The sequence below is a fragment of the Miniopterus schreibersii genome (genome assembly GCF_964146895.1).
Source record: "Miniopterus schreibersii genome assembly, chromosome: 3".
In the NCBI taxonomy this organism is placed as follows: domain Eukaryota; kingdom Metazoa; phylum Chordata; class Mammalia; order Chiroptera; family Miniopteridae; genus Miniopterus; species Miniopterus schreibersii.
The window spans coordinates 41,644,155-41,658,924 of NC_138103.1; the positions used below are offsets into that span (position 1 = coordinate 41,644,155).

At 39.7% G+C, this 14,770-nt stretch overlaps 1 protein-coding gene across 1 annotated transcript in view; it reads right to left on the reverse strand.

Annotated features, from left to right (window-relative positions):
• Positions 1 to 14,770, reverse strand: part of KCNN2 (potassium calcium-activated channel subfamily N member 2) — a 316,290-nt gene that overhangs the window by 85,242 nt on the left and 216,278 nt on the right. Inside the window, exon 7 of the mRNA XM_081133858.1 lies at positions 5,736 to 6,154. Within this exon, the coding sequence (XP_080989984.1) occupies positions 5,736 to 6,154 (419 nt within the window). The remainder of the gene's footprint in view (positions 1 to 5,735; positions 6,155 to 14,770) is intronic.

The following is a 14,770-nucleotide window of genomic DNA, read 5'->3' on the forward strand; positions in this document are numbered from 1 at the left end:
TGTAGAAAGCTACCACCCTTTTCTACCTCTGAGCCTTCAGTACTGACATATGACAACTGCGTTTTCCAGAAGATGTGCCAAATAAAAGTTCTTTTCCCCTCCTAGATATTCTCCATCCACATTCACATATTAAATGCTCTGAGAACTTTATAGTAAAAAAGAAACAAAACATAACACTTTCCTTGTGTGACACAGCACTGACCCATGGCATCTAGTCCTGCCCCTTGCAAAACAGCTACTAATCTGCTCCAGAAATAGTGTCCAATGAAACACACTGTGGGTTGAACATGCTATCTTTATGGAAGCAATGAAAGCTCAAAAGGTACAAGTCCAGGTGGGATAATTCCCAATTGTCAGGACCCCAAGCTCTCAAATTCAGACTTCTTCTAAGACATAAACGTTCCTGAGGTTTCTCCTGGCACATCTGGTTAAATGCCCTGGCCTAGGTCCCCATGACCATGAGAGCCCTTAACAGCATCAGGCCACACTCCCCAGGCTGCTTCAGAAGAGGGTGCTCTTTCCAGGCCCCAAATCCACCGCACTAGAACCAGAGAGAGAAGGAATACTGTGGTCTGCCAGGCAAAGTAACACCACCAGGAATAGATGCCTCCTACAGGATGCCCTTCTCCTTAGGGCAGAACCTTTCCCAGAAACCTCTAGATGTGCTGTGCTCAGTAGAAGGCAAGGGCCAGGGTTACAAAATAAACTTCTCTAGAAAGCCACCTGCCCCCCCTCTGCCCCCCAAAAGCTCTCTCCTTTAAAAAATATTCTTAGACATTCTAATTAACTAAGGAGAATTTCTATCAAGTGTGAATTCCCCTTTAATATGGACAGAATGCTTGCATAGACAAAGATGGGCCTGGTGGGGTTCATCCAAATCCAAATTCCAAACCAAAAAAATAAGAGAGTTGTGTGAAGTATTAAGTATTACAAACTTTACAAAAGGGAGGGAGGGAAGGAACCATGTAAAGAAGTATAAGATGCAGGCAACATCATAATCAAAATCAACTTTGTGAAAAACAACAAATTTTTTATATCTTTGTATCTTACAAGTCACAGTATGAAAACTATGTGCAGCAACGTGTGAAGTTTAATGAAAAACAAAACGTGGAAAATCTACTATCACAATGCCGGTTTATGACTTTCTTTTCTTTTACACACTTGTACAATTACAAAATGTTACCTTTGGAAGTGGAAAGCTTATCAATCCATTTAGTTTGCAATGAAGACACAAAGGTAAAAAGAAGTTAGCTGCTTGGCCTGAGGTCACTCAGCCCTTACATTGTACGAATGGGACTAACACCCAGTGTTCTGGTCCAAAGTCTGGCCTTCCTCCCTTCCCCACCACCTCACTGATTTGTTCCCTTTTGTGTAACTGCTGGCTACACGTTCATTCTTGATATGAGATGGGCAGTTTTCACTTTCTAGTGCCTTCTATAAAGAAACAGGAATGATCCATGGCCTAACAATTTGAGCATGTTAAAAACTTACATACTTTAGGCTGCTAAGAAGATTTGGTATAGCTTGCCTCAGGCTTTCTGTATTTAGTGACAATGGGTTATGACAGCTAAGGGGAACAGTTTTTGAAAAGAAAACGAAAGGCGTGTGCACAATATTGAGGTTATTTTATTTAATTGGCCCTTGGGAAGCAGACACACTAGGAGCACCCATATAGATATACATATTGTTAAGTGATGCTTTACTCCCATTGTTACATCGGTATGCATAACTTTTCATTAAGATAACCTTCATAAACTAAACAGGTATATCAACTAAGGTTTTCCACATTTATTCTTCAAACTTCATAGGTACATCTGCTGGAGAAAATATCATAAACCTCTAAATACCATGACTGCTAGGAAACAAAGCATTACCATAAGGAGCCCAGTGTTCTTTAAAAGGAAACCTTTAATCCTTCAAATACAATAGTTAGGTAGAGAAGTCCTACAAAAGGGTCAGATACATAAAATTAACAACTAGTCACTACAGAGTTCCTGATAAAAGCCTGCAGAGTCAATGAACACGCTGACCTCAGCTCCCTCTTTAGGCCCCCAAACAAAAACAAGAAACAAATGCAAAAGTATAACCCCTAAGTGAGGCAGGAAGGTTGGCATAGGGAACAGAGCCCCCCCCCCCCCCCCGCCCCATCCCTACCCCCCAGTTCTATTCTTCCCCTTCCCTTCTAGGTTAGAACACTTAGGATGTGACCTGCGCCTATACAACTATCCCCTCGCTGCCCCCCTCCCAATTTCCTGGGGTAAAAAGATAGTTGAGACAAAAACCAGTGTCAGCCAGAGTTGGCAGTCATGTGGACCTACTTCACAGTTTTAAATCCACTCCGCCTTCCAGATGACCATGTAACCATCCAGACAGGAGGGGCTGAGATGAGCTGCCCAGACAACCAAGCCCCCACCTCAGCGCCTCAGCCTCAGAGACCATGAACCACCCCGTCCCTCCCCTTTCCCACAGCTGATAAAATCTCCACCCAGACCCCGGCGATGGGACTCACTTCCTGAGTTCGCCAGCACTCCCCCCTCCTGGAGTGTGTACTGTCCTTTAATCAATCCTCTGTGCTTTGCTGAATCTCTCTGTCTTGCTCTCGAATCCTTTCTTGTGTGGTGACAAGAACCTGGACACAACCACTTGGCCTCCCTATGTGCCCTCCGGCACCATAAGCACAAGAAGAATGAGTGAGAAGACAACAGCAAACAAGCTAGAAAGCCAACTGACAACTAATAATTGACTTTACCTGACTTGAGAAAGGAGAATTCTAGACCAGCAGTGGTGAAAAAAAATCAAGAAGCGACCATATTTCCACTGAGAACTTACACCTCCCACCCCCCAAAGGCTCATGAGTTCTACGCATGAGTCCCTCTGTAAAGTGGAGACAATGACAGAGCTTTAAGTGTGAGGACAGGTTCAAATACTGCATAAAAGCAGCCAGACACCTAGTTTCCCACTGGTAATGCCTTTTGCCAACAGGCAGAAGTCTGGAAGTTTATTGTCCGGAAGGAATGAAACACAAGGTCTGCGAGCTGATTACAGGCATCAAACACTGTAGAGAGCAGGCACACTGTGCTGCAAATAGGACAGTAAATAAATGTTCACATATTAATTGTTGAAGCCGCTTTTGCCCTTTCAATTCACAGAATGCTGTCATCCAGGCTTCTACTATCAAGGCAGGACAGTAAAAAGGGTTTCCCAAGGACCAGTCAGGTTATTCAGAAAAAAACCCCAGAAAATATGTAAAGATACTGAAATCAGTGTTCTATGCACCACACTCAAACCACCCTTTAGTGAAGCCCACAGTAACAAGTTCCAGATTTGTATAGAAAATATCCAGACAGCTCTTTAGTACCTCACTTGTAAGTATGAGCAGATAGTCAAAGTTAACCACTTAAGAAAAGCTTCTAAAATAGAAGCCAAACCAAACAGAAAAAAGTGAATCTTGGGCAAAACAAAAATATACAAAGAGAAACAATCATTAACATCTCCAGAGCAATAATACAGTACATTTCTCAAAGGAAAGCATGATGCGACTTTTAAAAAACAGGCATTCAGAGATCAAAAATGAGACATTGGAAAATAACATACAGTAAAGAAGAAATAAAATCCCAATAGAAAATTTAAAGATAAAATTAAGGTTATCTCCCATCTATAGAGCAAAAATAGAGATGAAAAGCAATGCAGAAAGAAATTAAGAAAATTAAAGAACTAATACAGGAGGGCCTATATCCACACACCAAACTACAAAAACAAAAATCATTAAATAATTCAAGAAAATGTCCAAGAACTGAAGGGCATTAATTGCAACATTGAACAGGCCCAGTAAATTCCCAATACACTAGATTAAAATGGATTCACACAAAGATACATCCTTGTGTAATTTTAGAGCATTGATCCTAAAAGATTTCAGGATAGAATGGGCCAAAAATGAGAATAGCATAAGACTGTTGGACCCTGGATGGCAGAGAAAAATGAAGTCTTCAATATTCTGTGGGAAAGTGATTTCCAATCTAGAATTTTATATCCAACCTGGTCTTCAATTAGTCATGAGAGAAGAATAAAGACTTGCCAGAAAGGTCTCAAAAACTACATCTCTCACCCACTACCTTTTCTTAGGCGCTATTGGAAGATGGGTTCTGCCAAAACAAAAGAAGAAATGAAGAAAAAGGGAGAAACAGGATTCAAGAAAAAGGGTTCTCAACATAAAAGACAAAAGAAATCACCAACATCATCGAGAAGCAGGTTAAAAAGTCCCAAGAATCATTCATTCGAGGTTAAATTGATAGGCTGCCTGATACACATGAATCTAGTATAAGAATATTTATGTGATGTGGGAGAATTTAGAAATGATTTAGTGGAAAGTTGATAGAAAACTAAATGAATAAAAAATAAGTAAACTTAGCAAATAAAATGAGGCAATTACTAATTCCAGAGAAAATAAAAAGATACGCAGGAAAGGCAAAACAGTTATAGTATACTATATATTCCGCTACAAATACAGTTTGCAGTCATGATAACATAAACATGGAATATAGGTTCTTGGTGTTTATATAACTTATTGGGAAGACAGAAATTACTTTTTTGGGGGAGTAGAGTCATAAAAGGGTGTGTTCATGTAAGTGAAAGAAAACTAAAACCCCAACTTCCATAAAAATGTAGATGAAAAATCGATATGTAGCAACATCATTTAGAAATATGAAAAGCCATCACCTAAGAAATGGCTAGAAGAATTTAAAGTGATTACTTCTGGAAAGGAGAAATGGGAGAGAGGTGGTGTGGGCTTGCGTTTTTTGCAACAATTCCCATAAAGGTATTTTTCTTCATTAAACTGTGTGTGTATGTGGATATAAAACTTGGATTTTCAAAAACTAAATTTCAGAAACCTTGTTACTACAAAGACCAACATCCTAATATTTGAGTGCTATAAATTTTTAAATAGTTCCTGTCTATTGCTAATTACAACTTGACTTTTCTAAACCAAGGTCACATAAGGTTTCCCCCCTCATGACAGAGTTCCTCCCATTTATATAACAAATCTATTTTTGTTTGTTTGTGAAGTAAGCAGCAAGGTTAACAGCACTGATGCTATAACTGATTAATTCAGACTCACTGAGCAGCTCCAGTATTTTGAGAATATGTGTCTAGTTCTAGAACACCATAGCTCTTCAGACATAAAACAAATACACACTGCTACTTATCACTAACTGTTGAGAGTTCAATAAGACTGAACATTATACCTACAAGCTCCTTATTCGTAACCACATGAACATTATTATAAATAGGCGTTACAATCAATAAACCACTTTGAGATATTGCCTAAAGTTCAGACATCTTGCATCACCCCTTTTCCCTCGGATTTCTGTCTCAACAGTAATTAAAGCTATAACCAACGAGGCACCAAAATAATTCAGTATAACCATTCAACAAACATTTCTAATAGAAGTCTCCTATTCAATTGGTAGATCTCCGAATTTTTTCACAGATTACAAAGGCAGCCCTCTATTGAAAACTGATCAAATTAAAAAGAAAAATACATAATTATCAAGGCATTGCTATATGCAGAAATCTTAAGAAAAGTTTTGTCACATTCATTTAAAAGAAGCCCATCGAAGAATCCAAAATTTTCAAAAGTGAGTCACTAAGGGCCTATAATCTAAAATGTGTTCTTTCTCCCACTTTCAAGGACACCATATGGCAAATTATGTTCTCAGGAAAAGAAACAAACTTACCTTTCACAAGCTCGGACAGTCCATGCGGCAATTATCCATAATGAGATACTAAAAACCAAGAGTACAGTTCCTGGGCATATAGTCATTAAAGTCTTCATAACAAAACGCGTATTGAAGTTTATCTTATTAAGTGCTCCAATGCTTCTAGAGGAGGCATCAGTGAAAAGTTTGCTATGTAAGAGCATGACTCTGGCAATCAGATAGAGTCTTAAGAACATTGGTATAGATAAAATAATATCCACATCAGCGGTGGTTGTGGATGGGGCATAGGAGAAGGCAAGCCGGGCCGTCCATGTGAACGTATAATTCCCAGGTATGGGGTGAATAGCACACACCAGTATTTCCAAGCAGATGAAGAAAATACGCTCATAAGTCATGGCTATTCTCCAGTCATCTGCTCCATTGTCCACCATGAACAACTGAAAAAATAAAGTAGAAAATCAGCTTCAGTAAGGCATGAATGGTCCACAAGTGTTAGCGCAGATTTTAAAAATACATAACAGATGACTTTCAGCAATCATGGCAAGCTAGAGGTTATGACTTTAAATGCTAGCCAGGTACGCTATTTTTAGAAAATGGTATTGGCACAAAAGGAGAATTTCATTTTGTAAAAATTAAAATTCAAAACTTGCTACACAGGAGCTGAAGTTATTTTGGAGTCCATGCTCCTGGACAATCATGTAAGTACCATCGCTTTAAAATAAGGGGGCTTGGGCCTGTCAGTAAAGCACCCTCCTTAGATGAGTCAGATGAACCTGCCTTATGGACAAACTGTTCATCTCCCTTTAAGGGTTTGGATCTAAACCCTTACACATCTAACTACATTTTCAGTGAGATCTATTTTTGGCGTCTCTGCAATCAGTTATACCCTATAATGCAACTACACATGAGCGTCTTACAGGAAATCTTACTGTTGGCTTCAGAGAAAATCACAAGAGGCCACAGTTGAACGTGGCAGCATTTCTTCAGTGTCCTCACACTGCTATACTTTCCAGCTCTCTTCTTCTGTTCCCCCTTAGCCTTCCTTGGATGGCTTGGTTTCAATCTTTCTTTCTTTAATAAAGATTCCCTTTTCCTATTTCTGTCATTCCTCACACCACAATGAAAGAAAACAAAAAGAAAAGACAGAAAAAGGAAACGGATGGATTAGATAGGTAGGTAGATAGATAGATGATAGAGAGAGATGATAGATGATAGATGATAGATGATAGATAGATAGATAGATAGATAGATAGATAGATAGATAGATAGATGATAGAGAGAGATGATAGATGATAGATGATAGATAGATAGATAGATAGATAGATGATAGATGATAGATATAGATGTAGATATAGATGATAGATAGATGATGATATAGATAGATAGATAGATAGATAGATAGATAGATAGATAGATGATAGATGATAGATAGATAGATAGATAGATAGATAGATAGATGATAGATAGATAGATAGATAGATAGATAGATAGATAGATAGATAGATAGATAGATGATAGATAGATGATAGATAGATAGATGATAGATAGATGATGATAGATAGATAGATAGATAGATAGATAGATAGATAGATAGATAGATAGATAGATGATAGATAGATGATAGATAGAGATAGATAGAGATTGAAAGATGATAGATGATGATAGTTGGATGGATAGATAGACAGACAGACAGACAGACAGACAGAGAGATAGATAGATAGATAGATGATAGGTAGATAGACAGACGATAGATGATAGATAGAAGGGGGAGAGGGACAGGGACAGGGAAGAAGAAAGTAATAGAAACAGAAAAGAATGTTTCCTGTCTTCCTTGGCTTTTCAGTAAACAAGTCTGCCACGCTCTGGGAGTCCATCAACAACCAGAAGCATCTGCAAATGTGTGGTGACATTTCTAACTGCCACAATGACTTGTGGGAGCTACTGGCATTTAGAGCCAGGAAGCCAAGGGTGCCAACCATGCTGCAATTCTGGGAGTCCCACGCACCAGAAAGACCTGTTTGCCCAGAATGCCAATAGTGCTCCCCCACTAAGAAAGATGACATATTTTTTTTGCCTTCTGGTAAGTAGCCAGCTTAAATAGAAAGCATGAGATGAAAGCAACCCAAATAAGAACCGAGCATTCTTAGGGAATTAAATGGTAAACGTTGGCAGAGTAGGTTTCCCCTTTGGTTGGATCCTATATGCTCTGCTCTTCTTCAGATGATTGCAAATTCCCATTCTAGGTGCAGTTTCCTGCAGTTCATAGTTACTTCTCATGCTATTATTCAAACACTGTCATCAGTGTTACTTTGCAAGGACAGGAGTTTGAGGACAAAATTACTACTCCTTTCTGGTATCTCAAGGAAATGGAAAACTAGCAGAATTTCTCAGAAACATATCAAAGTTTTAACAAATTAAGTTATGACAACATAATGGCTTTAGGTATGCCTTTATCATAACTTTTCACCTAGGGACCTTAAAGTGTTTGACAGATGATAATAGACAATAGAAATTATATTTTTCCCAGTTTCCAGTAAAGAAATAGATCATAAGTAAAACAGCCCAAGCTGGCTATAGAAATATTCTTTTCTGGTCTCACCACTTTGAATATCATGCTGGCATAAATGATTTCAATAATACATACAAAAGGTTGTATAGATGTAATGACAGAAGCCTTCTAAACTTTCTATTGGTGAGTTTTTACTGAGTACTGCACAACTCTGAAGAAATGTGACCCCCAAATCTCTTAAGACATTTATACCCAAAAGAATGTGTGCTGCAAACTAGTTCCTTTGAGAGGCTATATAGGTAGGTTCGAAAAATATGGTCCCTGTTCTCTTTGGGAACTGCTCTCAGGGCCTGTTACAGGTCCCATAAAAAAACCAATATTGTTATTTAAATATACATTTCCATTTCTACTGAAAATGGTATTACCCAGTTTCATTGTCTACTTTCTTCACTGAACTTAGCTCTGAATGAGTTGGCAAAAATCAAATCCACCCCCAAAGGGGCTAAGAATCACCAACAGTCTAGATAATCAAAAGCTGTGCCACAGACTCTGAGCTCGATTCCAAGAGTTTCCCAGCCCCATTTTGTGCCATGGCAGCATAAATGCAGAACAAGTACTTTCCCAGGTAACTGGGAAAGAAATGCCAACTTAGGTGTACAATTCTGGTATGTGGCTTAAAAATAGTCTCCTATCTTTCCCCGGCTGGCCTTCCTTCCATCGCTCACAGTGCACTGGCTGCTCGGACCTCACTCTATTCCCTCATGTCAGGGCCCCTTTCATTGTCCCCTCTGCTCACTTCCCTAACTAGGCTGGTTCTCTATCCATTCCCATCACTTCAGCCATTATCTCACTGGCATTCTCGGCAGCCCCCGCTCCCTAAACCCTCTGGTGGGCCTGCCCAGGTAACCTCCAATCTGGGACCTCATGCCCAGGCTGCTTCGGGTGGCCTGGGGCCACCACATGCCCAGGCCTTCAAGCTCATCTGAATGCTCGTCTTCACCGTGATCTTTCCCTTGTCCTCCATAGCACCTGCTCCAATCAGCTTTCTTCTCAAGGGCCACCTTTGCCCCTTGTTCTCTCAGTGCACTTTCTTCCCAATAACAGAAATATCATCTGTCTCATTCTTCAGCTACAAACTCACCTACATCTCGCCCTTTTCTCAGTATTTCCCTTCTCTTTTTTTCTACCTAAAGCAACGTTACACCAAAATCTAATTCTCCTGTAATGAAAGATTATTTTCTTTTTTTCTTTTCTTTCAATTACACTTGACATTCAGTATTGTTCTGTATTAGTTTCAGATGTACAACACAGTGGTTAGACAATTGTGTATTTTACAGAGTGGTCCCCCAATATTTTAACTACCCACCATACATGGTTATTACAATATTACTGACTATATTCCCTGTGCTGTACTTTACACCCCTGTGACTACTCTGGAGCTACCAATCTGTACTTCTCAGTCCCTTCACCTTTTTCACCCAGCCCCACAATGCCCCTCCCCTCTGGCCACCACCAGTCTGTTCTCTGAATCTTTGAGCTATTTCTATTTTGTTTAGCTTGTGTCTTCCTCTCCCTCTCGGCAGACTAAATGAGCAAGTTCAAATCTACTGTTAACTGGAATCAGAGGATCTTAAACAAACAAGAACCCCCACTGGCTCTATGTCTGTTCTAGGTGGTATTCATTGTCTGAATTCTTTTTTTTAGGATTTTTCATTGATTTCTAGAGAGAGAAGAAGGGAGACGGAGAGACAAACATTAATCGGCTGCCTCCTGCATGCCCCTCACCCAGGGATGGAGCCCGCACCCTGGGCCTGTGCCCTGACCGGGAATCGAATGGCAGCCCTTTGGTGCACAGGGCGAGGCCCCACTAACCGAGCCACGCCAGCCAGGGCCTCACTTCCCCTTTATCCCCCAGCACCCTCGTGTAGCTTTTGCCCCATCAATCCACCAAGACTACTCTTGTAGAGGTTGTTAAAGATGCCTTAATTATAAAATCACTCTTTCCCACTTAATTTTTATCTTAGTTGACCTGACATTAATCACTCCTTCCTTCCTAAAAAAGATCTCTTCTCTTGGCTCGTGTGACATATTGCTTTTTTTATTTGCTGCCACTCTGAAGGATCCATCTCACTTTCTCTAAAAACCATGTTCCTCATCCCCAACTAAGTGCCCCTGCTCTGCTGAGGTCCATCTCTGACTGTTCTCTCTGTACTTTCCTGCGTGATCCCTCCCTGCCTCCTACCCTCTACCATACTCCTCCTCCTGGAAGCTGTACTCCAGCCCATAGTGACCTTTTCAAATGGGGATTACATAATCCCATTGCTGTCGAGATGAACACCATTCGAAGGCTCCCATTCCACAATCCAGTTGTGCTGCCTCTTTCGTCTCATTGCTTATTACTCCTCTGGCAGTTCCCTCTGGTTGCAGATTCTGGAACACACCACCTAATCATGCTTCTATGTCTTTGTACATACGGTCCTATGGACTGGAACCTCTTTCTACCTAACGAATTCTTACTTCTTTAAAACAAAACTCCACAGTCGCCTCCTTTAGGACACTGTCCATGCCACAGTCAAGTCTGAAAACTCCCTCCTTTGTTCTCCCAAGATCCCCATATGTACCTCTCATAGATTCTGGCACAGAGGACAATAAGGATTTCTTTGTAATCTGTCACCGCTACTTGACTGTGAGGCTCCTTGAGGACAGGAAGCATGCCTACCTAGTAGAGGTAAATGTTTGTTAAACAAACTGCCCCTGTTTTTCTCATTTAATATTGACTATCCTAACCACTGCATAGGTCCTGATGTTAATTAAATATGCTAATGGAAGCTCTGGCTGGGTAGCTCAGTTGGTTGTCTTGATAGACCAAGGTTGAGGAGTCCATCCCTGGTCAGGGCACAGATAAGAACCAACCAATAAATGCATTAATAAGTGGAACAACAAATCGATGTTTCTCTTTCTCTCTCTGTCAGATCAAGCAAGCAATAAAAATGCTCATGGAAGAAAAGAATACTAAAGCATAACACAAGTGAAATAAATCTATGACATTTTTCAAATCTGTAGGGAACACATCCTACTAAATGCTAAGTCACTGCAGCAGCATAATTTTGCAATTCCACAGGAAGTCCAGATAGCATTCTTCCTCAATACCCCCCCCCCGAAGAATATTTTCTATTACATAATTGCTTTATACTATCAGGGATTTAATCAACACCTGAAATAATTTAACTTTTGGGTTTGTTTTACCACAGCATATACATATTTTAATGCTAAAGTTAAGGAAGAGATATTTTCTTCTGCTCTCCACTCTTAACTGCTGCTATTCCTTTGTTTATTCATTTATTTACTAAACATCCTGAATAGTCACTGTGCCAGGCACTGTGCTTTGTACTAGGCATACAACAGGATTTACAGCCAACGAAGGGTTGGCCTCATGACACTGAGTTTCACCAGGAGAGAAGACAAAGTCAGGAGAACAGACTTCAAGCAACTTAATAAAGGGCTTATGTCTGTGGACACTGCTATGAAGGAAACAAACAAAAGATGAAATGGAGAAGAATAAATTAGAGGTGACAGTAGATGTGGTCTCATGAGAAAAGCCAGTCAGATAAAGGACCAAGAGAACATTTTAGGTAGAAGAGTTAGCACGTGTAAAGGCCATGGGCATTATAAAAGCTTACGTGCTAAGAAAATTAAGAAACACCAGAAACTTAATCATCAAGGGGCAAAGTGAAAGGAGATGAGCCTGAAGAGACAAATAGGGTCAAGACATTCAGGACCTTGTTAGCAATGGGATCAAGACTGGATTTCATTCCACATGCAGAAGGAGCCCACTGGTTATCAGGCAGAGAAATCACATCATCTGACTTATAGCCTACAGGGCTTATCCTTACTGCTATGGGAAAACAAGAGTGCACAGGGAATAATATAAATTAGGAAGTTCTATGGCATCTGATCGATTGCCCTTAGCATCCACCTGACCTGGACCAGGGGGTGGGGGCTGCCACAGAAAAGGAAATAGTGGGTGCACTAGAGATACAGTTTGGAGATCTTGCTAGAACCTTCTGATGGGCTGAATGTGGAAGTGATTAAAAAACAAAAAGAAAAGAACCATATAAAGCTGAGTTTCTACTCTGAAAAACACAGTGGATGGCTGTGCCATTTCCTGAGTACAATGAGTTGGGGGGGGGAGAAAGGTCCCATTTTGGCTTCTGTCATCTGAGTACAGATGCCAAGTAGGCAGCACTATATGCCAGTATTCAGAGGAGAAGTCTCAACTATTGAAATAAATTTGGAAGGCATCAGTTTTTAGGTAGTTTTATGAAATCCAAAAAACAAATGGCCAAGTCTTGAGGAACCCCAAACGTGGAGGGCAGCGGGAAGGTCAAGCCAGTCTGTGAAGGAAGAAAAAAACAAAATGTCCTAAGAGTCAAGAGTGAGGGCTGTCAACTCAAACTATAAAATAATATTTACTAGATTTAGAGATATGTTAATACACTTGATATTCTATATAGAAAATGAAAACATTTTGACCATCACAGTTATTCAAAACTGACTCCAAGTCAGGTATTAAAACCTAACTATAAAAACGTTCCCATTATATTCTACATGATCAATATAATATATATGATCTGTTTTAAGCTCACTTGGGGGGGTAGAATAATCAGAATGACAGATATTAACTCATCTCTATATTCATTTCTCACTTTGATGTGGCTAAGAGAAGAGAGATTTTAGAATGAAAGCATGACAGTGTGTTTAAGTTACTTTAATTCTAGAGCTATGGTTAATGGTCTTTGCCAAAGGACTAAAGTAACTTGCAGGCCTGACACGTACTATGCCCTCAGAATATATCCCATCACAACTTGAACTTTTCATCGCAGCTGTTTGATATTTGCTCAGATACCCAAAACGGGCTTCAAGCTCACTGTCCAAGATGAATGGTCAGTGAAAGAGATCAGCAGGCGAGGGTCTGGAGTTTAGTGGGAGAGCATAGCCACATGATCAGGTCACCTGCTGGCGTGGAGACCTCTGCTCAGCCAGCTTGGGAGAGTGAGGAGCTCAGCTGCAGAAGCCTCCAGTCGCCTTCTGCATGTGCTTTTCCTCCTCAGTGAGGCTGCAGGCTCTGTGGTCTGATCTGAAACAATGTCTTATACATACTGGTTTTCCTTTCTAGGGCAGGCTCAGCACAAAAGTGGTGCTTAAAAAATACATATGGAACAGCATATATATGGCCAATAGAGAAGATGCTCAATGTCACTAATCATCAGAGAAATAAAAATTGAAACCACAATGAAATATGTCCTCACACCTGTTAGAATGGCTATCATCAATAAATCAGCAACAGTAAGTGTTAGTGAGGATGTGCAGAAAAGGGAGCCCTCGTGCACTGTTGGTGGGATTGCAAATTGGTGCAGCCACTATGGAAAACAGTATGGAGGTTCCTCAAAAGATTAAAAATAAAACTAATTTATGACCCAGCAATTCCACTTTGGGGTATTTATCTGAAGAAACCCAAAACAGTAATTTGAACAGATATATGCACCCCTATGTTCATTGCAGCATTATTTATAATAGTTAAGATATGGAAGCAACCCAAGTGCCCATCAAGGTTAAAGAAGATGTGGCGCATGTAGATAATGGAATATAATTCAGCCATAAAAAAAAAATAATAATGAAATCTTCCATTTGTGATAGCATGGATGGACCTAGAGGATATTGTGCTAAGTGTAACGTCAGACAGAGAAAGACAAATACTGTGTGATTTCACTTATATGCGGAATCTAAAGAACAAAATAAACAAACAAAACATAAAGAAACCCATAGAGGCAGACAGCAATCTGATGCTTTTCAGATGGGAGGGTTTGGAGGTGCTAGGTGAAAAAGATGCGGGGGTTAAGAAGTACGAATTAGTAGTTACAAAATAGTCACAGAATGTAAAGTGCAGCGTAGGAAATATAGTTAATAATATTGTAATAACTATGTCTGGTGCCAGGAGGGTACTAAGACTTATTGGGGGATCAGTTCCTAAATTATATACACGTCTAACCATTATACTGTACACCTGAAAGCAATATAAAATAATATTCAATGTAAACTGTAGTTGAAAAAATACATACTAAATAAAATAATTGATTAAGAAAGCAAGCATAGGTAGAATAGCTAGGAAAACTCCAAAAAGTAAGAGTGGTAAGGAAGAAACAGCCCTGACAAATTAATAATTAAAACCATGCGTACTGGCACATAAAATAATAGAGAGGCCAGAGTAGAAAGTCCAAAATAGATCAAATACGCTGGGAATTTCATAGTGTTTTAAAGGTAGACAATCAAATCAGTGGGACAAATATAATTTATTGAAAAATAACTTGAAAACAACTAAGCCATCTGGAAAAAATATCAAGTTGAAGTGATGTCTCATACCAATATATCAAGAAAAATCTTAGGTGAACAAAAGATTTAGATCTGAAAATGAAGCAACCAACATATTAGGAGAAATCGTGTAAGAATTATTTTGTAAGTTTACAAAAAAGGAAGGCCTTTTAAC